The 25,229-nt window shown below is 40.3% G+C and overlaps 1 protein-coding gene across 2 annotated transcripts in view; it reads right to left on the bottom strand.

Moving 5' to 3' along the window:
- Positions 1–23,558, bottom strand: part of FBXW2 (F-box and WD repeat domain containing 2) — a 29,598-nt gene extending 6,040 nt beyond the window's left edge. The window contains exons 1-7 of one of the 2 annotated variants that reach the window (XM_032307036.1): positions 23,450–23,558; positions 23,239–23,347; positions 17,970–18,479; positions 10,860–11,054; positions 8,677–8,810; positions 6,190–6,276; positions 5,188–5,357 (exon numbers count right to left, since the gene is read on the bottom strand). In XM_032307036.1, the coding sequence (XP_032162927.1) occupies positions 5,188–5,357; positions 6,190–6,276; positions 8,677–8,810; positions 10,860–11,054; positions 17,970–18,459 (1,076 nt within the window). In that variant the 5' untranslated portion in view covers positions 18,460–18,479; positions 23,239–23,347; positions 23,450–23,558. The remainder of the gene's footprint in view (positions 1–5,187; positions 5,358–6,189; positions 6,277–8,676; positions 8,811–10,859; positions 11,055–17,969; positions 18,480–23,238; positions 23,348–23,449) is intronic. The other variant, XM_032307037.1, reaches the window with a different exon arrangement.
- Positions 23,559–25,229: the final 1,671 nt, after the last annotated feature.

The raw sequence follows: 25,229 nt of genomic DNA, 5'->3' as shown, positions 1-25,229 counted from the left end.
TGTCTGCACACTTAAGTCTTTTGTGAGCACGCTTAGATAATTTGGAGGCACTAAGAAAAGAGCTATGAGAGAAGGATATGCAAATTTTGCTCTGGGAAAATCGGTTTGGGCCCCGTGAGAGGTCAATTAACTTGACTGGCAACAAGGACACGACTGTCCAAGAGGTCAACCAGAAACGGCAGGGCCTGGTAACCAGGACAAATAAGGAACAGGTGAAGGAGATCAGCTGAGAGGGAGAGAAACAGAATTTGCAGGGACAGGGAAACCATAGCTGATCACCACCTGTAAATACAAAATGAAGGATGTGTGAGGCCAGACATGCTGAGCTCTAGAAGAGAGAACTCAGTCCACGGCAGAGTCACAGCTAAGCAGACTTCACCTGACATTAGGAAGGGAAAGGGATTCTGTCATGAAGAAGACCTGTCCCTCACTCACTCTGTCCCAAACCGAACTTGCTGGCCAAACCTGTTTCTCCTTCTTACTTCCTGGCTTGCTCCTTCACCCAGTTACTCAAGCTAGGAAACATGGCAACCATCCAACTCTCCTCCTTATTCAAGCCACAAATTCAATCACCACCATCTATTGATTTTACCTCTTAAATTCTCTCCTACTTTATTCACTATTATCTCAATTGTGATGACTCTGATCCAAGATGTCATCTTTTGCCTGCACGGCTGCCGACAATTCCAATTGGTCTCACCACATCTACTCTTGGCCCCTTTCAATCAGTCAATCTCACCTTAAAAATCTAATCCTAGGGGCACCTGGGTGGTTCACTGGGTTAAAGCCTCTGCCTTCGGCTCAAGTCATGATCCCAGGGTCCTGGGATCGAGCCCTGCATCAGGCTCTCTGCTCAGTGGGGAAGGCTGCTTTCTCCTCTCTCTCTGCCTGCCTCTCTGCCTACTTGTGATCTCTGTCAAATAAATAAATAAAAATCTAAAAAAAAAAAAAAAGTTAAAAAAAATCTAATCCTATTACCACCTCATTTAACTTCAAACCCTTTGAGGGCTCTCTACTGCTCGCGCCTCTCCAGCACCAGCCTCCTTCAGTCTCCGGGCCTTTGGACAGACTGGTTTCTTGGTCTCCAATGCTCCTCACTGCACGCCCACTGCCGGTTAATGCAGATACTCGTCCTTCAGAGCTAAGCCCAAACCTCTTCGTCAAAGAAGCTTTCCCTATTCCTCAGCTACGTGAGGTCTTGAAGTACTTACTCCACAGTGTGGCCCTTAGCCCAACCATGAAAACATCTCTAGGTAACTAGCTATTTAATATCAATCTTCCCTCCTGTGGGTTAGTAATTTCCACCAGTGTGGTGAGTATTTCTGCAGGCTCCCATGTAGATCCTGATGCCTAAAACATAGGCAGTGCTCAGTAACCATCTGCAGCACATAGTGAATGCAGCCGTGGAGCAATGAACACAGGCAAATGAAAATGCCTACAAAGCAAATCCAAAGGAAACTAGGAAAACAGCAAGAAAGTCTAGTAAGCCCCACATCACCAATGCAAAGCAGGAAATAACCAGAAACTTAGATAACTGGGTGGCTGGGGATAGGAGCGCCGACTCCAAAGACTGAAGCACATATATGTTGCAGAGAATGCAGCTCCTGACAGGCTCGCAGCCCCTTTAACTCTGATTACTTTAGAACTGTAAACACACATCCCTGCCCTGTAGTCTGGGCCCTTGAACTTAAATAACCCTGCTTGCTGTACCAAGAGAACTCAGCTCCAGAGATTGCGTCATAGCGTCAATTTATTGAGCAACAGGCGACCATTTGTGCTTTGCTTCTTCTCAGTTAGCTTCAAAGCATAAGCAGCCCGATCCGATCTTAGCAACTGATGCCAAAGGAGTTGCACTATGATTTCAAAAGAGGCCGGTTTATTTGTGTTGTGGCAGGTGGGGAGGAGGCAAGAGATAAAACAGCCCACCTTCCAAGAAATCTGAATCTAATACTTCTTAGCGGCAAACAATTCTGCAGCTTTATTGCTCAAAGCTAGTGTATCCGAATCCCCAAATTAACACAACTTTCATCTGGGCCTCTGGACTCTGTACATGCCACTCAGAGTGCAAAAAATACATACACAAGAAAGGCAAATGCAGGATCAAATTAAAACCCTTAGAAACTCAAAGCATTAAAAAGATGATGATACCTCTATTCCACCCTACTTCTCCATCCCTCCCACCCAAGTCTTAACTGAAAACAAGAACAACACAGCACGCCTGGGTGGCTCAAGTGGTTAAACGTCTGCCCGGCTCAGGTCACGATCCTGGAGTCCTGGAATCAAGCTCTGCATCAGGCACACTGCTCAGGCAGGAGTCTGCTTCTCCCTCTCCCTCTCGCCCAGCTCATGCTCTCTCTCTCTAATAAATACAATCTTTAAAAACAAAAACGATACTAAACTGTAAAAGATCTGATTTTCCCACAGTGACTACTTGGATTTGAAATTCCTTCAGAAGTTCCTTCTCTCTGGCTTGCTGGTACTTTAAGCATATGCCTGCTAGATGATGCCAGGATGGTGGACAGACAGACAGACAGACAGATGGTGGATGGATGGATGGATGGATGGATGGAGGGCTAGGGTGAGCTGTGTGAGATGCTGGCCAAGGCCCATACCCACTCTTGGCTTCATTTCCCCCATCTATAGAATGAAACACTTAGACTAATGTTCTCTGGCACCTGTTCCAGTCTTTTTTTCTTGAAGCGTAATTATCAATCATTTCTAGAAATGATTCTGACAGTTTGGAATCCTAATTGGTTAGAAATGTAAGTCTGATTCCAGGAAGATATAAAAGGGGTTATAACTGTATGACCAGAGAGGCAGGGCCTGCCAAAGTCCTGCAGGCTAGTGTGACAGATCCCATACAGCTGACCTCAAACAGTCACGCATAAAAACAATGACGAGAACATTCAATTTTCTGTACTACTCCAAGTCAGCATTTTCTGAACCATGCCGCAGAACACTAATTCTGGGAGCTGGTAATAGGTGTTCCTTAAAAGAAAGGTTCTGTGTACAGTGAGTGTGAGGCACAGTAGGTTAAACGAGCTCAAGCAGGCTTCTTCATGCAGGACTTCTCAGAGCTGTCAGTAATACCGATCCCCCAGGTCCTGTGCTTGGTCCTCACAGGCACTTCATCTCATCTTCACTTTCCAGATCAGGAAACTGAACTGAAGGTTAACTGAAATGTTAAGAAACTTATATAAAATCCTCCAACTTACAGGAGGTGATGCTGGGTTTTATTTTTTTTTATTTTTTTTTTTTAAAGATTTTATTTATTTATTTGACAGAGAGAAATCACAAGTAGATGGAGAGGCAGGCAGAGAGAGAGAGAGGGAAGCAGGCTCCCTGCTGAGCAGAGAGCCCGATGCGGGCCTCGATCCCAGGACCCTGAGATCATGACCTGAGCCGAAGGCAGCGGCTTAACCCACTGAGCCACCCAGGCGCCCTGATGCTGGGTTTTAAATCAAGGATTATCACCAAAATAATTTCTCTCTCTTTTTGGAGAGAGAGAGAGATAGCACATGCATGCCTGGGGCGGGGGTGGGGTGTGTGTAGGGGCAGAGGGAATGGGGGAGAGAATCCCTAAGGAGGCCCCATGCACAGAGTGGAGTCTGACATGGGACTTGATCTCACAACCCTGAGATCATGACTTGAGCCAAAATCAAGAGCTGGGATGCTTAACCAACTGAGCCACCGAGGTGTCCCACCAAAGTGTTCTCTTAGTCACATATAGCACCGGCTTCCATTAGCTTCCAACATGCTTACAGATACCATCAATCTCCAAGAAGGGTCTAAGGTTATGCAGGAAATCACAAAATTATTTGGCCATGGACCTCTTCTTATTTATTTCTTTAGAGAGAAATCCTATAAGTTTTATTTTTCTCTAAATACCTCTGTCTTTCTACTAGTCAACAGAAGGCCACTTGATCCCTCAATGCAGAATTCCACTGAAGAGGAAGCAAAACTTAAAATATCAGAACCATACCTCAGAACATACAGATGGCCAAAGGACACATGAAAAAATGTACAACATCACTCATCGTCAGGGAAATGCAAACCAAAACCATGATGAGGAATGCCTGGGTGGGTCAGTGCATTAAGCATCTGCCTTTAACTCAGGTCACGATCCCAGGGTCCTGAGATCGACTCCTGCATTGGGCTCCCTGCTCAGCGGGGAGTCTGCTTCTCTCTCCCTGCTCATGCTCACTTGCTGTCTCTCAAATAAATAAAATCTAAAGCAAGAACAAAAAACCATGATGAGGTATCACCTCGTACCTGTCAGAATGGCTAAAATCAAAAACGTAAGAAATAACAAGAGTTGACAAGGATGTGGAGAACAAGGAACCCTCCTGCACTGCTGGTGGGAATGCAAACTGGTGCAGCCATTGTGGAAAATAGTATGGAGGTTCCTCAGAAAGTTAAAAATACAGAACTACCTTACAATCCAGTAACTGCACTACTAGGTATTTACCCAAAGAATAGAAAACACTAATTCAAAGGGATACACGCATCCTGATGTTTTACTGCAGCAGTTATTAACAACAGCCAAGATATGGAAGCAGCCCAAGTGTCCATCAACAGATGAATAAAGATGTGGTGTATGTATGTATGTACAGTGTATGCTGAATCACTATATTGTACACCTGACACTAATATAACACTACAGTGGTAACTATACTAGAATTAAAATAAGAAAATAAATATATCGTTATTTTACTAAATACACATTATCTGTCTAAAACCTTAAAAAAAATTCTTTTTAAATGTATCAGAACTAGGGACCTGAAAGATCTCTTCATCCAAACCCCTCATTTTCCTGAAAAGCACTTTTTTATTTGTTTGCTTGTTTGTTTTGGTGGGCAGCAAAGTTTATTGAGGGCTAGTATAAAGCTCCCAAAGAGGGAGGGGACACAAGAGGGTTGCCCAGCAGGTTTAATTCTGCAAGGAGAAGTGACATAGTAAGGGGACAGATCAAAACTTAGATCTTCTAGACTCTAGCATAAAACTCTATAATAACTGCCTCTAAAATATTTTTTATGTGATTTTCAGCATATAACTCTGTTTATGATGTTTCCCAGATTCAAGCTATTGACAGGTTCATCCAATATTTAGTTTTGTCTTTAGTATTAAACCACAACAAAAAGATAAACGGGAATAGACTGTCAAAGGGAAGGCTCAGAAAAACATTACCTGAGAATATCATAACTGGCAAAGTCCCACTGGTAGAGACCCAGTGCTGAACTACAGACAATATATTTGCCATCAAAATGAAGTCTTGGCTGCAGACAGATACTCCTATCCTCGGAGACAGACAATGTCTTCAAGCACTTGCAGTTGATTTCTCTCCCAATTGGCCAAATCTACAGATAAAAAAAAAATAAGGAACAATGACAGATCACATCACCATAGAAAAACCTGTCCTTAAACAATGTGATTTGCATTTGCCAAAGCCAGATAGAAAGTGAAGTAAATTGGAAAGACCACAGGTTTTATAGTTCAAGCTCTGATGCTACATGTATGTACTGTGTGCCCTTGGGTAAAATACTTAACCTCTCTGAACCTCAGTTCCCCCAATGAAGACACCTACCACTGGAATGGTTTAAAAAATTCAGTAAGAACAGATATGAGAGTGCTCCGTCAACTTTTTGCAAATTGTTTTTTTTTTTAACACAAGTAGATTTTTATGTTTTCATAGTTTAGATCTAAGAATTAAAAGGGTATGAGATATGGGTCTTAAGAAAACAATATGAAGATAAGTTTCTATGGATCTTTTTTTCTTCATTTACAAATCAGGGGTAGAAACTGCCTCGTACATATGGGACTCCTGGGTGGCTCAGGTGGTTAAGTGTCTGCCTTTGGCTCAGGTCATGATCCCAAGATCCTGGGATCAAGTCCTGCATCAGACTCCTTGTTCAGCCGGGAACCTACTTCTCCCTCTAACTGCTGCTCCCCCTGCTTGTCCTTAGTCTCTCTCTCTCTCTGACAAATAAATAAATAAAATCTTCAAAAAGAAAAGAAAGAAACGTCTTTATACATAGAATGAGTAATTCTCTTCCCAAGGAGTTTAAGATGGCTTATACTAAGCCATTCCTGCTTCCCTTGAAATATTCCCTCTGTACTATTCCATTTTAATTTTCTTATATTTCCCAGTTTTTCTTTGATGAGGCAAATTAATGGAGGAGAAAACCTCACCTTGATCTCATATTTGTCCGCACTTAAGAGTATGTAGTCTCCAGGGCTGTGCAAAAGAGACTTGACTTTACACTTTTGCAAAACCACCTAGAAATATAAACATCCATGTTACAGAATGATCCTTTTAAAACTATTTCTATATCACTTTTTAAAAAATTAAAATATGAAAAAGAGCCTGAAATGAGATGGTATGCTACAAGAGCTAAGCTGTAATTCTATGACGTTAGCCTCTAGTTAGTACAAACAGATTCTCTATAATGTCAGCAGGATGTAAAATTGTCTAATGCTGGCGGCAGCATTTAATTTCTGCTTTACTCTGGAAGCAAATATTAGAAATGATTTTAAAAACTGTAAAATGTGACTTTATAGCAAATGAGAGGAATAGGAAAGAAAACAGCCCATAGACCTAAAAGCAAATACGAATGATTTGTTTTCCTGAGCAGATGCATTATAATGGAAAAAGCACTGGACTTGGGACCAGAATCTGCCATATCCTGACTCTGTAACCTTGGGCAAGACCAGCCAGCATCTTTGTATCTCAGTTTCCTCATCTTTAAAATAGGGGATGAGGCATTTATTATATCTCATAACTGAAATGAAAATGAAATAAAACAGTTAAATGAGGATGATGATGTAATAAAAGCTAACATTTCACTAGCCCTTGGGATAGTCTGTAAACATTTAGTGGCTAGTTATTTTTGTAGTAAGTCAGCATCAAGTGAGAGGGAGGCCAAGCTCACTTCTTCATTAGTCTGTGCTCCCAATTCAGCTGAAACTGACAGACCTACTACACCCAGATGCCCTGCTGGGTCCTGTCCCATCATCTCTTTCAGAATTCACAGGAACATTTACCAGATGAAACTCGGGCCCTACAGGGAGAAGTGACTTGCCTTAAGACATCACACAGTCAGCATCCTGGTCCCAAGTCCAGTGTTTTTAACAAAACACGAGATTGTCTTATGTAACTTTTCCATTTAAATAGTCAATGTAAAAAAAAAAAGAGAGAGAGAGCGCGATGCTTAAATAGTCAATGTACCCAATACAGAACTGTGGTAAAAGATACATAACATAAAATGTACTATTCTCAATCATTTTAAGTGTACAGTTTAGTGATGTTACCGATCTTCTCACAAACCACCCTTTTAGCTCTATTTCAGAAAAACACATTCATCTACCTGACCTAAAACCCACTGGGTAGCTCTAATTCCTCCTTCTTTGTTACCTATGAGTCAGTAAGTTCAGCTGGCTTTCCCTTAAAGACATATCCTTCATGTGTGCTCTTCATTGCTACGTGGGTCCATGCCATAGGTATCTTTTGCTTAGATTACTGCAAAAGCCTACTTGGCCTCCCTGCGTCTGTTTGTGTCCCAACTCCAATCCATTTTTTACTCAGCAGTTATTTTCTTAAAACATAAATCACAGTTTCGTGCTGAGAACGCTCAATTGTTTCCTACTACACGTACGACACCCAAATCCTTAACACGCCCAAGGCAGGCCTACATGATGGCCACCTCTTCCATACCACCCCAACCATAGCACAGCTCCACCCCAACCATAGTACAGCTCAGACCAACAAATGTTCTAGGATCTTTCCCACGCCAGGGCCTGGGCACATACCACGTACTCTGAAACACTGCACTTTACTCTTTATCTAGCTACCTCCAATTTCTTCTTCATGTTTTGTCCCTTCTCAAGAAGCTCTCCCTGAATGAATTGGGTACCTTCTAGACATTTTCACAGAGCACTGCACTTTGCTTTCATAGCACTTAACACCATTTGTAACTGCACATTTATTTGTGAAATTACTGTTTAATAACTATCTCTCCTACTGGGCTAATGTCTGTGTCAAGGCCAAGTCTGTTTTGCTCACTCCTCTATCCGCTATCCCACACAGGAAGGAATGGGAAGCTCAGGAAAAGTGTTTCTATATGACATTTCCATGATTAATACTGCATTTGATCCTCATAATCACCTTTTTTTGAAAATAAGAAAACACAATATTCTTTTAAAAATCCCATACATTTTTTATCCCATTTCTTACAACTATTATTTTTTCAAGATGAAAACTGCTTTCGTGATTCAAAAAGATACATGTTTATCCTAAAAGGAAAAATAGCACCTACAATTCCATAAGTGATAATAACCTGTAACATTCTGGTGCGTAACACACTTATTCAGAAATTGTTATCATACTCTATAATGTAGTTTTTTGTCCATGACCTGTTTTATTTGTTCCCTCCACCCACCAAATACACTGTGGGCATTTTTCTGTGCCCGTGAGTCATTCATTTCTTCAACTATTTACCAAGTGTCCTTTACCCGGCTGGTCGCTATTGCCGGCCATGATGCATTGTGGGTACATCTGTTCCATTTTAGGGCTCATCTACCACTTAACAAGACAGCACCTACCATCCTCCACCCCATCCACAGCTCCCTTACCCCTACAAAACCTGATGTCAAGGAGAGTTCTTCTGTAAGTCTTCCTACCTTGGTGACCCATTCCGTGTGCCCGGTGAGTGTGTTCAGGCATGTCCCAGCAGATAGAGCCCATACTTTCACAGTGAAGTCTGCAGAGCCACTCACCAAGATATCCAGTTCATCATTGTAGTCAACGCTAAACACTAGTATATATAACATACACAAAGTTAAAACATGCCCCTGTGAGGGTCTTTTGTAACAGAGTTCAATCGTGTTCATTCTCCTAGCTGACCAACTGTGTAATTCTCAGCCAGAGATACTGTAAGAATGGTGCTACTCAACTAAGATTTTATGATAAAAAATATATTCATTTCAAAATTCTTGTTATTATTACAGCTTATTCTTCTAGGGATGGAGCATCCCTGGAATGACACAATCTCTTCACCTGTACTAGCTTCGAAGTGAGAGCTAACACCAGTGCTGGAGATAACGGCATTCCCACTCAGCCTTGCCTGCCTGACACACCACAAAACCAATCCAGCTCATGCAGGGAAAAAACAACATAGGTGGCCCTATTCTTCACAATGAGACAAAATGTCAAGAACAATACCCATGACCAAGAAAAGCCAGTGTAATGAGAAAAACAAAACACACATAAGTATCTCAAAGGTGAGACTAAGCCATTCTCTCCAACTCTCTGAATTTCTTGAGGGGTGTACCCCCAGCACCTAAAACAGTGCCTGAGTATAGCAAATACTCAAACATTTGTTTTTAACTGCCTGCCAGACTCTAAAGGAACATTGGGGACCCAGAGATATACATTGGGCTTTTCCGTAAGGAACTCAGTCTAAGGGTAAAGGAGGAGTCCAAAAAATTTAAATGTTTACCTCTTGCTAGGGAAACACCAAGGAGAATGACTAATTCTGCCCAAGGGTATCAGAGAGGACTTCAGGGAAGAGGTGATATTGGAGATGGCCCTGAAGGATATTCTCAAGAAAAGAGAATATTGCAGGTAGAAGGAACAGCAAAGGCATGGAGTTAGGAAAAGCCATAGCAATGTCCAGGGAACAGCAAAGACAAAATTTTTTTAGAGCAGAGGTTGTGAAGTTGATCAGGTATAAAATCACCTGGAATGTACATCCTGACATATGGAACGGTACACTCAATTTAATATATACCATGTTAAATCATGTATCTTCCAATATTAATTTCTGTAACAAGCAAGTGATAACAAATTGAGGGAAATGTTTAAGATGACAAACAAAAATAGGGAAAAAATTGTTTTCAGCAAAATAGCTAGGTTCACTTCAAAGTATTACTGAGCACCAGACACAATAAAAGGAACTCAGGACCTAAGGGTGAATAAGACAGGCAGGGTCCCTATCCTTCTGGCATGTATAGCCTGGCGGGGAACTGGATTACCATACTCATTTGTATGGTGAGTGTTATGACAAAATTCAGGTTATTGGGAAACCTACAGTAGAAGGGAGTCCAAGAAGACTGCTCATAAAACGGGATGCTGAAGATCATAGACTATGACTCTCCAGGGCTGAGGCAGTGAGTAAATGGAGAAAAGGAAGAAGGGAGCTGATGCACAAGAAGATGGGAAACAGCTCAACAGGATTTCTGCACAAAGCTCCAAAATACAATGCAGCAGAGATTAGCAGCTCAGGTCTCAAGGCTATACTCAAATGACCAGTTTCTACACACTAGGCCACTATAAAACTACTAGGAATACTCAGGTATCTGTTTATCTTATCTCTAGGCACTGGTTTATTTTAATCAATTGTCAACCAAGATCCAACTCAACATAGTATGTGTAGATTATACAATCTGAGAACTACTGTCACTCCAAAGGATTTTCAGCCCTGATTCTACAAACAGAGTAGACTGAATTTACAAGTGTAGGACTTGCTCAATTTGGAGGTAAGGAATCTGACAAAAGCAAAATGAACTGACTGTTCAACACGGTATAAATGAAATACGTCAAGGAATACCACCCCCTCCCAGCACAAGGGTACACAGAAGAGTTTTGAAATACACCACGGAAAAGCAACATTCAGGAAAAAATTCCAAATAGGAATGCCTTAAGTAAAGGGATTAATGGCTATGACTAAGAAATAATAGGAGGGAAAGGCAGGTTAAGTTAAAAAAACAAAAAGAAAACAAAACAGGATCACATTCTTGGCTCCTGGTTTTAAGGAATGAGAGGTTAAATTAACTGTAGAAACCCCTGAAAAAGGGCAACCCACCCGCCCCTGTGTGCCCCCGGAAGTGCTGGGTCCTGGCTCCGGAACTCCATTCCCAGCAGGCCACAGTGTTGTCAAAGGAGCCTGTCACAAGCTTCTGCTCATCAAATTTCACTGCTGCACAAGTGTGGGTCTGGATGCCATAAACACACTGTCCTGTGCTCACATCCCACAGTTTTGCAGACAAGTCATCTGACCCTTCAAGAGAAAAACAGGGAAGTTAGTAAGAAACCAAACACTAAAGAAGGAAAGTCTATCCCCCAACCATGGTATTCTTCAAGCAGAACCTCATGATCCCCTCTTCTAGCATTTCCACTTAATAGCTGAAAAAAGCAAAGCATGGGGAGGGTAATAACTCATTCAGGGTCACCAAAATGGTGTGAACAGCACAGGGACTGAATGCAGGCTTTCTGGTTTAGTCCTCTTTCCTTAATTTTCCAGGTGACAGAGGAGTACTGACAAAGCATCCCTTGGGCTTGCACTTGCAAAATTTCATACACCTTTGACTATCACGAGCTTTCTGATTTGAGCTTGAAATGATGAGTATTACCTACGAATGCACGTATACATTTGTATGCCTACCCATGACCCAACAACTCTGAGCGAATAAAGAATGCTGAAGAGTAAACCTGTCTGCCGGAATATATTCTACCCTAAGATAAGTCAAAGATAAGCCACAGATCACAGGCTAACTTATGCAAAAGCTAACTGCTATTTCCTTAAGCCATCCTGAAATCTGTAAAGGAACCTCTAAGAAAACCATGGATAAATTATTCCACACATTCACAACAACTCAACAATTAGCCTATAAAGCGTCTCAAGATTCTGCAGAAAAAAAGCGAGTTTTATCTCCGCATCTGATCAAATTACACTGATCATGATGATAATTCAGGATTAGCTTTATGTTTAAAAGTCTAATGATTAAATCAGCCTCACAAACTTACCTTTATAACAAAAAAGTAGTAATAAGAATTGTTAAAGACATTTTGAAAATAAAAAAATACACTCACAAGGACACAGTATGCAGGAAAGCACTGAATCACTGGCTTTGGAAAAGATGAAATGACTAAATAAAACTGGCCACAATTCTACCTTTAAGGGTTGGTAGAAAGCCACTGTTTCACACAATGAAAAAATAACACTTATGAAAAGGGTAGAGCATGAAATTCAACCTGGACAAACGCTAGGAGAACACACTGAAATGAAGACTATACTTGCGGTCACTCTAGGTATTTACAGACCCAGTTTCCTTTTTATAAAACTAGAAATGGGATGTGGTTGGTGCTCCTCAATGGTCATATGGGGCATCAGAATCATCTGGGGAGGGGCACTGGGCTGGCTCAGTAGGTAAAGCATGAGACTCTTGATCTTGGGGTGTAGGTTCAAGCTCTGGGTGCACAGATTACTTAAAAATAAAATCTTTGGAAACAGCGCTGTCCAACAGAAACAAAATACGAACCACAGAAATAATTCAGATATGTAATTTAAAATTTTCTATTATTTACTTTAAAAAGTAAAAAATATATATAATTTCATTAGCCCAATGTATCAAAAATAAAATTTCAACACGTAACCAATATAAAAAATTAATAAAATATTTTATATTCTAAATCCATTGAGTATTTCCCATTTCACATCTCAGTTTGGACTAGTGCCATTTCAAGAGCTCAAAAGCCTTATGTGGCCTATAGCTACTATACTGGACAGTATGTCTAGATAATCTCAATTATACAACACTTAAAAATGGTTAAAATGATAAATCTAAATGTTCCATAAATGTGTCTTAGGAAGTGGAATGACTGGATCCTCAATCTTGTGTCTATTTTACCACAACTTGATAAAAACAAAAAAAAATTATCCTAATTGTTTAAATTAGTTTATATAGGAAAATATTCAGTTTTACACCCTAAAGAAGTATCAGAGAAAATTAGCTTGATGTCAGTCCCATTTTACAGAGCTGCAAGTCTACTCTGTTGGGCCTTCAGGAGCCACTATTCTCCTCTCCTATTTAATTTTTATTTCAACCTTCCCCGTGGACTGCCATTTGCTGCACTGACTAGCAGCAGGTCATCAATGATGCAACCCAGAGATGAAAGGGGACTAAATAAATGAAGACTATTTTTCATTATATGAAAGAAAAAACAAGCCCTCTCTACTCAGGAAAGATGATGAAAACAATACTTTGATATAAAAAAGCACAGGGATGGGTATGTAACAAAAAGGTAAGCAGAAAATGGAGCTGTAACTCAAATGGAGTAGTAAACTACCGGATCAAGTGAAGTTTAAATATTTAACTGGTAGAATCAGATCTCAGCTCTCAGCTGCCTCTTGGGGGCATTTGACTCTGATGACTAAAATGTCCTTGAAACTCTTCACCATTCTGGTTCTGTACCTCTTCCCCCTCTAAGTACACTCTTCAAGGATCCATCCTAGGCTATATTCTTCTTCCTCTCCAACTCCTTTTAAAAACCCCCTGTTCTAGCCATAGCCATGATGTGGCTAACCCCTCAACCTTTTGCTCTTGCCCTGAGCTACTCTGATGTTGCATTCCAGATACCTATGGGAATCTCCACTCACATCCAACTACGTTAAGTTCATCCCAAATTTAATTCCCTCTACCCTCTCTATTCCTTCATTTTCTGTTCTTGTTACTAGTACCACCAACTTCCCAGGTGTATATATAGCTAGAAATCCCAGTTATTTTTTAAATTAACCCTTTCCTCGCCACATACTCAATCCATTCCAAAATCCTGTCAATTCCATTTTAATGGTGGCTCTTCCATTTAACTGCTCCTTTAAAAAATCTCTATCCTTTATATATCTAAATCTATATATCTAAATCTAAATCTATATCTAAATCTATCTACTCTTACCTAAACTGCAACACACTAATACTTTCAAATTTTTATTTATTTTTAAAATTTCTTTTCAGTGTTCCAGAATTCATTGTTTATGCACCACACCCAGTGCTCCATGCAATCCGTGCCCTCCATAATACCCACCACCAGGCTCACCCAACCTCCCACCCCTCATCCCTCCAAAACCCTCAGATTGTTTTTCAGAGTCCACAGTCTCTCATTGTTCGTCTCTACCCTAATACTTCAATTCAGAAACTCTAGTTCTGTTTACTCTTCCCTAAACCGCAATACTCTAACACTTTAATTTGGAAACTCTACGTTGGTCAATGCCAGAGGTCTCAACAGAAGAAGTATCATCTCCTAAGGGAACATTTTAGAAATGTGCAGGAGTGTTTTCAATTGTCACAATGATTTTGGGGCAGAGGGTAAGGGGCATTACTAGCCTCTGCCAGGCTAAGGCTGAAAATGCTAGACATCATGAACAGTACACGAAAAGAATTGTCTCATATTTTGCATGACCTCTTAACGATTCTGCCCGATATTCCTAAGGAAAAAGCTTATCCTTAGTTGTCTGAGCCTCAGACCAGTTTTACAAAGCATGAAGTTTATTCTAAATTTTCAGAGTATACCAGGTAGATTGAGGAAAAATGTATTTTGCTTTCTTGGGGACTTTGCTAAGAGTTTTTTCACTGCTTGAGGTCATACCACTGATGGTACAAATACAACACACTGCACTTAGAGCCGTCATGTTCATGACAACAGTACATACACAGGTGCAAACATCTCATTACACTTCTGTCTTCTAGCACAGCTGGGCTTGAGCACAACATGTTTAATGTGTATTATTCTAAAATTACTATCTTTTTATTTCTGCTCTGGATCAGCATTTAGGTATTACATTAACTTTCTGAAATACGTGCCAGTAAGTTATTTCTATGAATTTTAGTTTAAGGTAAGATAATATTACAAAATACATTATAAGAAGAGGACCTGGGTCTGATAGAAATAAGAAAAACTGGTCTACTTGAAGACAACTCTGATATTGGCCCTTTTTCAGCTCAGAAAACTTTCATATTTTTTTCTTCCTACTCACAGAAAACCGTCCAAACTCATGTTCCCAATATTTAAGGTTTTTATAATACACCTCAAGCCAATTCTTCAGCTTATATTCTAAGAATCTCACAGTGTCCCTACTTATATCCTGAGATCAGCTAAAATGAATGTTCTTTATTTTTCTCCTATAAGCTCCACACTTAGTCCTTTCCACACTTTTGCTAATGTTAATGCTGATCTTCCTACTGGAAAGCACTTATTCTCATCTCTCTAAAATCCGCCCACTTTCCAAGATTCAACATAAACACTGCTCAATTTTTGCAAATGAAGGAAAGCACTGCTTCCTCTGAACAATTATATGATTTGTTCTCCTCATATAATTCAACTGTATCATTTGATAACACCTCTTTTATAGCTTTTATTTTTCTTATTCAACTATAAGCCAAGGTAACACTACAGCAGCCTGCAGACTCAATACGACCCAACCAATATTTTAAAAATGTGAATAATACTTAAAAATCAGCACACTAAAAAACAAACAAACGAACAAACAAAAACACTAAAAAAAATCAGAATATTGCACAGAAATCTAGATCTGGGACTCTAAGTATCAGATCTGATCACTCTAACCTTAAATCCCATATGGCAATAATTCACTACAGTGGAGCAGCTGCTACCCTCTCTAAAAGGGCAAGTGCTTGCTCTTTCATAGTCTACATGGAGACTTCTACCTAATCAGGGTACCTTCCTGATCCCACTGTGCACATTCTCTGAGCAAGAACTGTCCTAATTCATCCATGTATACTTCACATTGTCTTTCACATGGAAGTCATTTTATATATATCTACTGAATGGCACAAAGCACAACAGGTTCCTTTCTTACCATTTTAGAACTAAGCAGAAGGGTAACTACCTAATTCACTATGCTATGTTAATTTTTACTATCAGCCATCAATCTTTTTGGCAATACTATTTTATTGCTTGTTCAAGGGGCTAATCTAAAAATATCAACTGTAAACTTATTGCCAAATTCAGAATTTCCCAATTCTACCACGGAGAAAACACGAGCTCTTCAGTAACAGCAGGGACCAAACACATGTATGATTGTGTAACAAATACTTCTCTCACTGGTTATGCTTCCAGGGATGCTGCTATTAGAAAAATTAAACTAATGCTTTGGATTATTTTCAAAAGACAGAGCAGAATTTTCAATATGCAAACCTGATGAATTTAATTAGAATAAAAAATACAAACTATAGACCCACCTAGAAAACAACCTTAAAGTGCAGGGCTGGGTTCATAGTTATTGTAGATACTAACTTTCCAGGTAGTTAAAGTACTCAGTGAATGTTTCCCATTCACTTCTGCTTCAAATAACTAATGCAGCTTTACTACATTTCAAAAGTAAAGTTTGATGAGAGGTGTTTTTTTTTTTAAAGCTCAATGTGGCTCTGAAAATGAGTCAACTCGCCAGTACTTACCTAAGTACAAATGAGCACAAATCTCAAAGGCAATACTGCATCTTAATCTTTAAAAACTACCTGCCATTGATTGATCCTAAGGCAAAAAGAACACAGAAAAGCTATCACCCCAATGGGAAAGTACATCAAAGTATAAAAGAACAGATGATGCCTTTCCAATAATCTGACTTATAAGACAGGGAATAACATGAGCACGAATAGCTTTTGGATGACAAACGAAACCATGAAATGCCTTAAATTTAATGTTTATTTTATAAAACTGGCAAGGTATCTAGCATTTCAGAGAATATATCACCACATGAGAAAATATATATCCTTGAGAAATCATACATCTCAAAAATGTTAAAACTGAGTCTGGTGGAACTCTCAGAGAGAAGGAGGGTTATTTAAAACTTTGCTGTGGCCATGGCACCAATTCGATCTCTCTGGAAAGGATAGTAAGAGGAACTTTAAAATCATTCATATTCCTCGATCTGTGATTCTACTTTAAGGCTTCTGCCCCAAGGAAATAATTCAAGGGAAAAAAGTGCAAACAGAGATATTCATAAAAATAGAACCACCTAAATATGCATTAATGTTGAATTGGCCAAATAATGGTGACATATTTACACAAAGGAACAGTATATGCTATTTAAAAAGGCAAATATATACTTAGGTAAAACTCAAATGTCTATTAGAAATTATCTTGGGGAAAATAAATAAATAAAAGAAAAAATTTTAAAAAACTATCTTGGGGGGTGCCTGGATAGCACAGTTGGTTAAGCATCTGACTCCTGAATTTTGGCTTTGGTTGTGATCTCAGGGCTGTGAGACTGAGCTCTGTGTCAGGCTCCATGCTCTGTGGAGTAAGCTTGAGATTCCCTCTCCCTCTTCCTGTATCCCTCCCTTTCTGCTCCGTCTCTCTCTCTCATAAATATTTAAAGAAGGAAAGAAATTACCTTGAATGAAGAAAGAACACCAAGTATCCCTAAATATTACACACAATGAAAGTGAACAGACATTGGGACCATTGATAAGAACTACCTGGAATCATTCTAGACATTGCCTAAGAATTATCTACAATGCCTATCAAAATGTATTGCCTAAAACATATGCATTGATTATAAGTAGAAGCACACGCCCATCATAATTAAGATATACATAATTCCAAATTTTAATGATTATTTTGTTATATAGTTACTCAATTGCTTAGGGTTAAAATATCTAACTTCCATGTGTAAACTCGTCTAAGTCTTCTTAGAACCACAGGAATTTACAGCAAAAGAGAAATACTTCCCTTCCCATATTAAACAGACAGGGAAACAAACACACAAAGGTTAAGTAATTCTTCCAAGATGAGCTAACTACTTGCTAGATCTAGACACCAACTTTTCCACTGATTTTTCTCAAAAAATACTGCTGACAGAAAAAAAAATTTTAACCAACATGGAGAACTGTACATGGAAGGAAAAAGCACTGAAAAAAACAGTTACAGCTTCCTGATTCACATCACATTTAAAAGAATGTTTGGAGCTTTCTTCTCATACAATTTTATAAAAATGATTTGTTTTCTAGAGGGAAAGAGGAAAGGGTTAGGGATGGAGGGGGGAAGGGAGAATGCCACTACAGATATCTCATATAATTAATCTTGCCATTCTCAAGCCTAAGGAGTAATTTTTTTCTGGTTCTAAAATTATACCCTATGAAATACAAAACAACAAAACAGTTCCAAGGTCTCTTACCTGTACAGAGAAGTCCATCTTTATAGTAAAGTGCATACACTCTGGCACTGTGTCCAATTAATGATGAGGTCTCAAAGGCTTCATGGTCCTCCAGTTGCTTCATTCTCAAAATAGCCTTCAAATAAACCTTCTTCCAGTGCAAAGCGTCCTGAACAGAATCATCTATCTGCCAGCCCAAATTTTTACACGCAGTCTGCCACACCTCTGTACAGGCACTTATCACCTTATTCCACTGTTTAGAGACGAGGCAGCATGTGAGTAAAGTCTGAGGATCGAGCCATTTTAACAAATAAAAACTGAGCTCCAGGGGAAGGAGTTTGAGGAAGTCCCGCTTGAGGAGAGTCTCCAGGTTATTGGAGAGATGCCTGAGCTGGACTGCCCCACTCAGACTAATCAGGTGATCCAGAGTTTCATTTTTCTGCAAGTCCGTCAGAGAAAGAAATGTAACAGAAATGTTATCAAGCCATGTCTCAAAGTCCTTTCTCTCCATAAGGTTATGGAAAAATTTACCTGTGGCACATCAAAATATTGTATTAGTTCTGCTCAAAAAGACTGTTCAAGCAAGACTGCTAACAAATGAAAATTAGTGTAAAAAACTTGGCATTACAACTTTATGCTTAGTTACCACATTACAACTTTACAGTAAACATATTCCATCTGAAAATCTTCCATGCACACAGAGGAAAATACATACTGAGAAAACATTAATAAATCATGATCTCTGAAACACAAGTCAGTGAGACTTATGTAGGTGTATGTGACTTGCTCCTTTTGAAGTCTAGCACATGCTACATGCATCTTCACAGTAAAAGATTTACAAAGTGTTTATTATAAAATAGCTTTTTCTACTTAATATACTTCTCCCCACCCCACCACTCATCAAAACCTTCATAACACTGTTTACTTAATACACTCTATTTGGGTACTAAAATCACAAAAACAACCAGAAGGCAAGTCTCCTGAGCAGTAACTGGACATTTTAGTTATCATGCTAGGCACAGCCTGACCTGTTACCAAAATCACAAAACCAACTACTGGCTTTTCGATAGATGTTCAGACAAAAAGGTTTAGGGAAGAAACAAGCAGATGTCTTAAGTTACAGGTATTCTGGCTCAGGTATTCTGGTTCTTCTACTTCCTTTATGGCACCGCCTGTTAGAACATGAATTACTAAAGGCCTTACATGGCCTTACATAGTTTTTATAAGCCTCATATGAGCTGGTGACAACCCCTAACCATGTGCCACACACATGAGCAGTGAGGGTCAAGGAAGCCTCACAAATAAGTCAAATTAGTAATCCCGAAGCTTCGAAAACACCAAGAAAACAAGAAGCATCATCTCTACTTTGCAGGGGAGGAAGTTAAAAGTCAGAGAAGGTAAGTGATTTGCCTACAGTCAACAGAGCTATTAAAATAGCATCAGAACAACCCGGAGGTCAGTGCTCTCACCATCCGTACTCTTCCAACCACACCAAGCTGTCTCTCTCTGATGACAGCCACAACCAGGAGAATCACAACCTGGTTATAAAACCTGGAGGCACTATGACTATCTGCTTACAGCACCTTCTCCTTTAGGAGAATGACAAATTGCTCCAGGACTAAATGGAACAGAAAAAAACCTTACAAATATACAGCATTACATACTGTGTCAAGGTGTCAATCCACTTTTGACAAAAGGGACTAAACTAATGAAAAGAAAACAAAAAATAAAGCAAATCCATAAAAACATCTTTCCCAAGGTTGGCTATATGTTGATAGATGTTGGTGCTGAATGATCAGTACACAGAGGTTTTTTAATTCTTTTTATTATTATATGTTTAAACATTTCCATAATTTAAAAAAAAAACCTTCCTTCTATCTGATCATTTATTCTCCAACCAGACTGTCATACTAATTTTAAAAACTTATATCCAAATTAATGTGGAAGAGGTAAATAAATTCCTTCCCATATATGTCATTTAGGTCAAGTCTACGTCAAAAGCCAGATCTCATCTTCCAACTCTGTTCATGTAGGTCAGTAAAAATCATTTTCATTAATTTCCCAATATCAAATTTGGCAAGAATGTTATTGGACACAAAAGAGTAAAAGCAACCAAACCTTCCAATCATATTATCTCCCATCGAACAGTTTGATTTTGGGAACAGTGAATGAACTTTAAAATAATACTCCAGAATCCTCAGGGTTTGGGCTAGGCAGGATTTTTTAGTTCATAGATTTACTAGGCAGCCAAAAAATAATCAGTTCACCAAAAGTTTTATCAACAAAACAAGCTAACAAGCTTCCTCTTTCTGAATCTAAACAACATTCTATCTATAACATTTCTGGAAATTTTTTACTTTAAAAAAACCACTCATAGCAAATCAAAACAATCCTTTTCTGTGGACACTCACAAAATGTCACAAAATCTAATTAATTAATACTGGCCAATTAAAAACATGTAACAAAACATCTACCTAGGAATAAGTGCGGAAGACTTCCTCTCTCACACCTACATACACAGAAGTATCCACACATCCATCACAGAAATGTTTATTTCTGCTTATAAGAAGCTGAATTACTATTTAAATGACTACAAGGCAAATTTATAATACCCATGAAAATGTTATCAGGTTTCCACCATTGACAAAAACTAAGACATCCTACAGAATGCCAAATTAATGTAGTCATGACACCACAGATTATGGGACAAACTTTCCAATGAGCACCTTTAAAAAACTCAGCCATTTCTGAGATTCAGATATTCTCTTAACCCCTAATAATTTTTTCCCCAACTCTGCACTATTACAAAACAAAACGAAACCCACTAGTTTTTACTTTTCTAACAAAAAAATCAACTGACTTTGGAGGGAACTTTCTTAAGGTCACAGGTCTAAAATGAACCCTTTTGGAGAGCCTCTAGGAATATCATGTACTCCTGGCAGCACAAGGCCCAAACAGGACAACTTCAGGAAGAAGGATTTCAACTCAACAGGAGCTTTTCAATAATGTAAGGGCTGTCTCCAGAACGCTGTGCAATTCCCATTGCTGGGAAAGTCAAAGACAGTGGAAACAGAGGCAGAATGAGGTAAATGAAAATGCCCTGGAGTCAGTCAAATCTTTTACTGATTCAGCCACTTCCTATGGGATTATGGGCAACTCTGAGACCAACTTCTAAAACTTCAGTCATCTGTAAAATGGAAGCTATCACTCACTTTGAAAGTTATGAAAATCAGAAACAGGGCCAGAACATCCTTAACACACAGTCTGAAGTAACTCACATGGTATTTTTCATAGTTTTATCGCTATGAATACCTGCCAGGAAAGCTGGCAGTAGCCCTAAGGCTGGAAAACATAGGGCCACCAACATCCCTTATCGACCCTATGACCCTAATCATAAAATTTCCCTTAAAATGGCTTAAAATATATGGAGGAAAAATTCGAGAGCTCAAACTTACTGAGATTTAGTTTTATAATTAAGGGCAGTTATTGACTTGAGGCTAGAATTTCCCACTAGGTGCATTTTTGTCTCTATCCACACTTGTGTCTTGCCCTCCCCTGCCCCCACTTCAGATTAAACATTAAACCTGCCCTTCTGCCCTCAATATTAACAATCACTTAGGCTCCGAAATGGGTGGCGTGATGAAGACACCTAAACTGGAAGATGGGAGGTCTAGGTTTGATCTCTAGTTCTGCCATTAGCTCCCCATGTTCCCTTAGGCAACTCTCATATTTGTACTGATTTAAAAGACTCAAGTACTACTCATAGACATTACCTCATTGGATTATCAGAACTTCATGGAAAGTATCAGTACTACTGCCCTTAACAAATAAAATGAGGAAATTTATGGCCTAAGAAGTGGAGTGACTTTCCCAGGGTCCCATAAGAAGCACCTTAACATCTTTCTCAGCCCCCACCCCCTCGAAACAAAACAAAACTATACCCCTAGGTTTTATTGGAGACAGCCATTCTAGATAAAACACCACATATGTGTTCTCCTCTTCTCCACCAGGACCTGGCCTAGTTAAGAATGAAAGCAAGACATCTGTTGTTGGAGAGGAGGATTCATCTTCCCTGTTTTCTTATCAAGCACTATCAGCAGTTACAGTACACAGGTTCTGAAAACATGTTATTTATAAACATACACATGCCCGGTATCTTTTGAATATCATGAAGCTGGTAACCCTGGTTGCTTCCCGGGAAAACTGGAGAGCTAAGGAATTGGAGCAAGGAGCCCTTTCTTGAATTTCAAACCATGTGAATATACTATTTACTTTAAAACCGCCTTTAGGGGCGCCTGGGGGGCTCAGTGGGTTAAAGCCTTTGCCTTCGGCTCGGGTCATGATCCCGGGGTCCTCAGATCGAGCCCCGCATCAGGCTCTCTGCTCAGCGAGGAGCCTGCTTCCTCCTCTCTCTCTCTCTCTGCCTGCCTCTCTGCCTACTTGTGATCTGTCTGTCAAATAAATAAATAAAATCTTTTTTAGGGACGCCTGGGTGGCTCAGTTGGGTGGACGACTGCCTTCAGCTCAGGTCATGATCCCGGAGTCCCGAGATCGAGTCCCGCATCGGGCTCCCAGCTCCATGGGGAGTCTGCTTCTCTCTCTGACCTTCTCCTAGCTCATGCTCTCTCTCACTGTCTCTCTCTCAAATAAATAAATAAAATACTTTAAAAAAAAATCTTTTTTAAAAATAAGATAAAACCGCCTTTGGCTCTAAGATAAATAAAAACAGCTCGGAAAGAAACTGTGTTAATAAATACAGGCTCTGCAGCTCCACCTGTTGCTGAGTGACCCTGGGGAAATCACTTCACCCATCTCAAGTTCAGTCTCCTCACTTGTAAAATGCAACCACGCACAGCATTCCGTACAAGGGTTTTTGTGAGGATTAAGTCGGATAACGCACGTAAAACGTTTAGCACAGTACCCGACACACTGTAAGCTTCCAGGAAATGCCAGTTACCATTATTATTCAGCATTAATATTGTTATCTGTATCTCAAGCGGCACCCCACATACACACCTGTTTCCATCGCAAACCCACAACTATGGCGCAGTCCCTCACATTAATATAGCGCTTTGTACTTCATAAACCACCTCGCCACACTTGATCATCTTTCAAAGTCATGGTAGCATCATTGTTTACTCATTTCGCGGCTAAGGAAACTGAGCAACTAACAGGCAGTAACTCCGAGACTCAATTTTCCCATCTCTAAAATCAACTCCAGATCCCTTCAACCCGCGTTCGTCGTTCCCAGGTCCCCCGCTTCCAGAGTCGTGTTCCGCGCAGCACTGACCTGAGCGAGCGCCCCGGGGCCCAGGACCTCGCGCCGGGCTCACACCGACTAGGCGCGCTCGGGCCGCCAGAGCCTCGCAGCGGCCGGGTCCGCTCCGCAGCCATGGCGCCTGCAGAGAAAGAAAGACAAACGGCCCGAGGCGCGGCTGGTCAGCAGAGGCGCGGGCGCCTGAGAACCCCCTCCTCGGCCTGACCCCGCCTCACATACAGACCTGGACCAGCGGCCGCCGCTCGGGGTCTGCAACCTCACAGGGGAGCGGCTTCCGGTGCTGCCTGCGTCATCTCCGCGCGTCCCTCCGCCCGCGGCGCCCAGCGGACGCGGGTGCACTTCCGGCCCCGGCCTCCGGGGGAAGCGGGCTGGCCCGGGAGAGCGCGGAGGGAGGGGGAGCGTGCGCAGTACAGCTTAGGCTTCTGGACCCTCGTCCTAAACTTATTTTTTGCTGTGTATCGGGGATGTGTCTCATCCGACCTGACCTGGCTCCGTGTGGCCCCTTTTCTTATCCTTTCTTTACGGAGGAGAGGCAGGAAAATTTCAGAGACGTGTCCGAAGTCAAACAGCCCATTGAGTCACCGGTTATTTCCCAAACACGGTTCTGGGAGATAGGGTTAATGAGCGAAAAGCACAAAAATACGGAACCCCTGGGATTTACGTCCTAGCGAGGGAGGCAGACAGATAAATAACTAAGCAAGGCATGTGCAAGTCTTAGCAAGTGCCAAGGAGAAAAATTAAGCAAGTTAAGGGAATCGGTGAACGAAAGAACAGTCAGGTGATCTAGGTTCGAATCCCAGTTCTTACACTCATGCTGTGCCTATGGCCTACTTATTTAACCTCTCTGCATTTATTTCCTTCTTCTGCATAGTAGTTTAGTACCTTCCTCATGCCATCCTTCTGAGGACTGAAAGTTGAAGCATAAATCTTTAAGCTTGAACTGTGCTTCCGATGTCCCCAGCAGTATCCTAAATCAATTTGTGTCACCGCACTCAATTCCCACAGCAGCCCTACACCGCAGTTACTATTATTAGCTCCGTTTTTAGAGATGGGGAAACCGAGGTCAAAAGGCATCTTGCCTAAAGTCTTAGTAACTGGCTTCATAGGATTTCAACCCAAGCCCCCTTCAGAACATAAATTCTCCTGGTCTCTCTGTAAAGGCTCATAAACCACATACACATACTCCTATCTTATACCAGCACCATCTGATAAGATTTTCAGCAATGATATTCTAATTTGCATCGTCTGATAGGGCAGCCACTAGCCTCTTCTGACCATTAAACACTTGAAAATGCCTGATATGACTGAGGAAATACAATTTTAATAGATTTAAATTTAAATAGCCACATGTGGCGAATGGCTACCCTGTTGAACAGACTGGTCCAATAGATATATCACATTATATAGACAATAAGACAGTCACATATTCAGTTAGTGGTAGAGAATAGCCAAGACTCCAAGCATCCTGGGTTCATCTAGTGTACCTAAAACATGGGAAGTAAAAATTTGACTATGTGAGGTAGAAGTCACTATGATGGCTTGAAAGTCAGGTCTCAAGAGAGCAAAAGGGAGTCTCTGTAGCCAAAGAGTGACTGATGACATTATAAGAAAATTTAAGAAGAAATGCACACAAAGATCAGATAACCTCTATGAAAGGGAAGGTAGTGCCAAGGAAATTAAGAAAACCAAGCACCCCTATGTGCCTCAACCCAGTGAAGTAGGAGTTTGATGAATCAAACTGAAAATCCCAGATGGAGCTGCCTGGAGATAGTGTTGTTAGACCTTCCCATGGACAAAGAAACCAAACTGTCAAAAAAACAGAAAGAAAGAAAGAAACCAAACTAAGTTGAAGCCAAGAGGAGATCTGGGAACAAAATTTATAGCTGAGAACTGAAAGTTGAAAAACAGGATTTGTATTTAATTAAATACAAGACCTATTTAATTGCTAAACTTAGAACTTATAAACAATTTCTTTTCACTTGCATTTTTTTAGGTTCTATTTT

The sequence above is a fragment of the Mustela erminea genome, chromosome 12, assembly GCF_009829155.1.
Source record: "Mustela erminea isolate mMusErm1 chromosome 12, mMusErm1.Pri, whole genome shotgun sequence".
Taxonomy (NCBI): Eukaryota; Metazoa; Chordata; class Mammalia; order Carnivora; family Mustelidae; genus Mustela; species Mustela erminea.
This window is presented reverse-complemented; position numbering and strand designations above follow the sequence as displayed.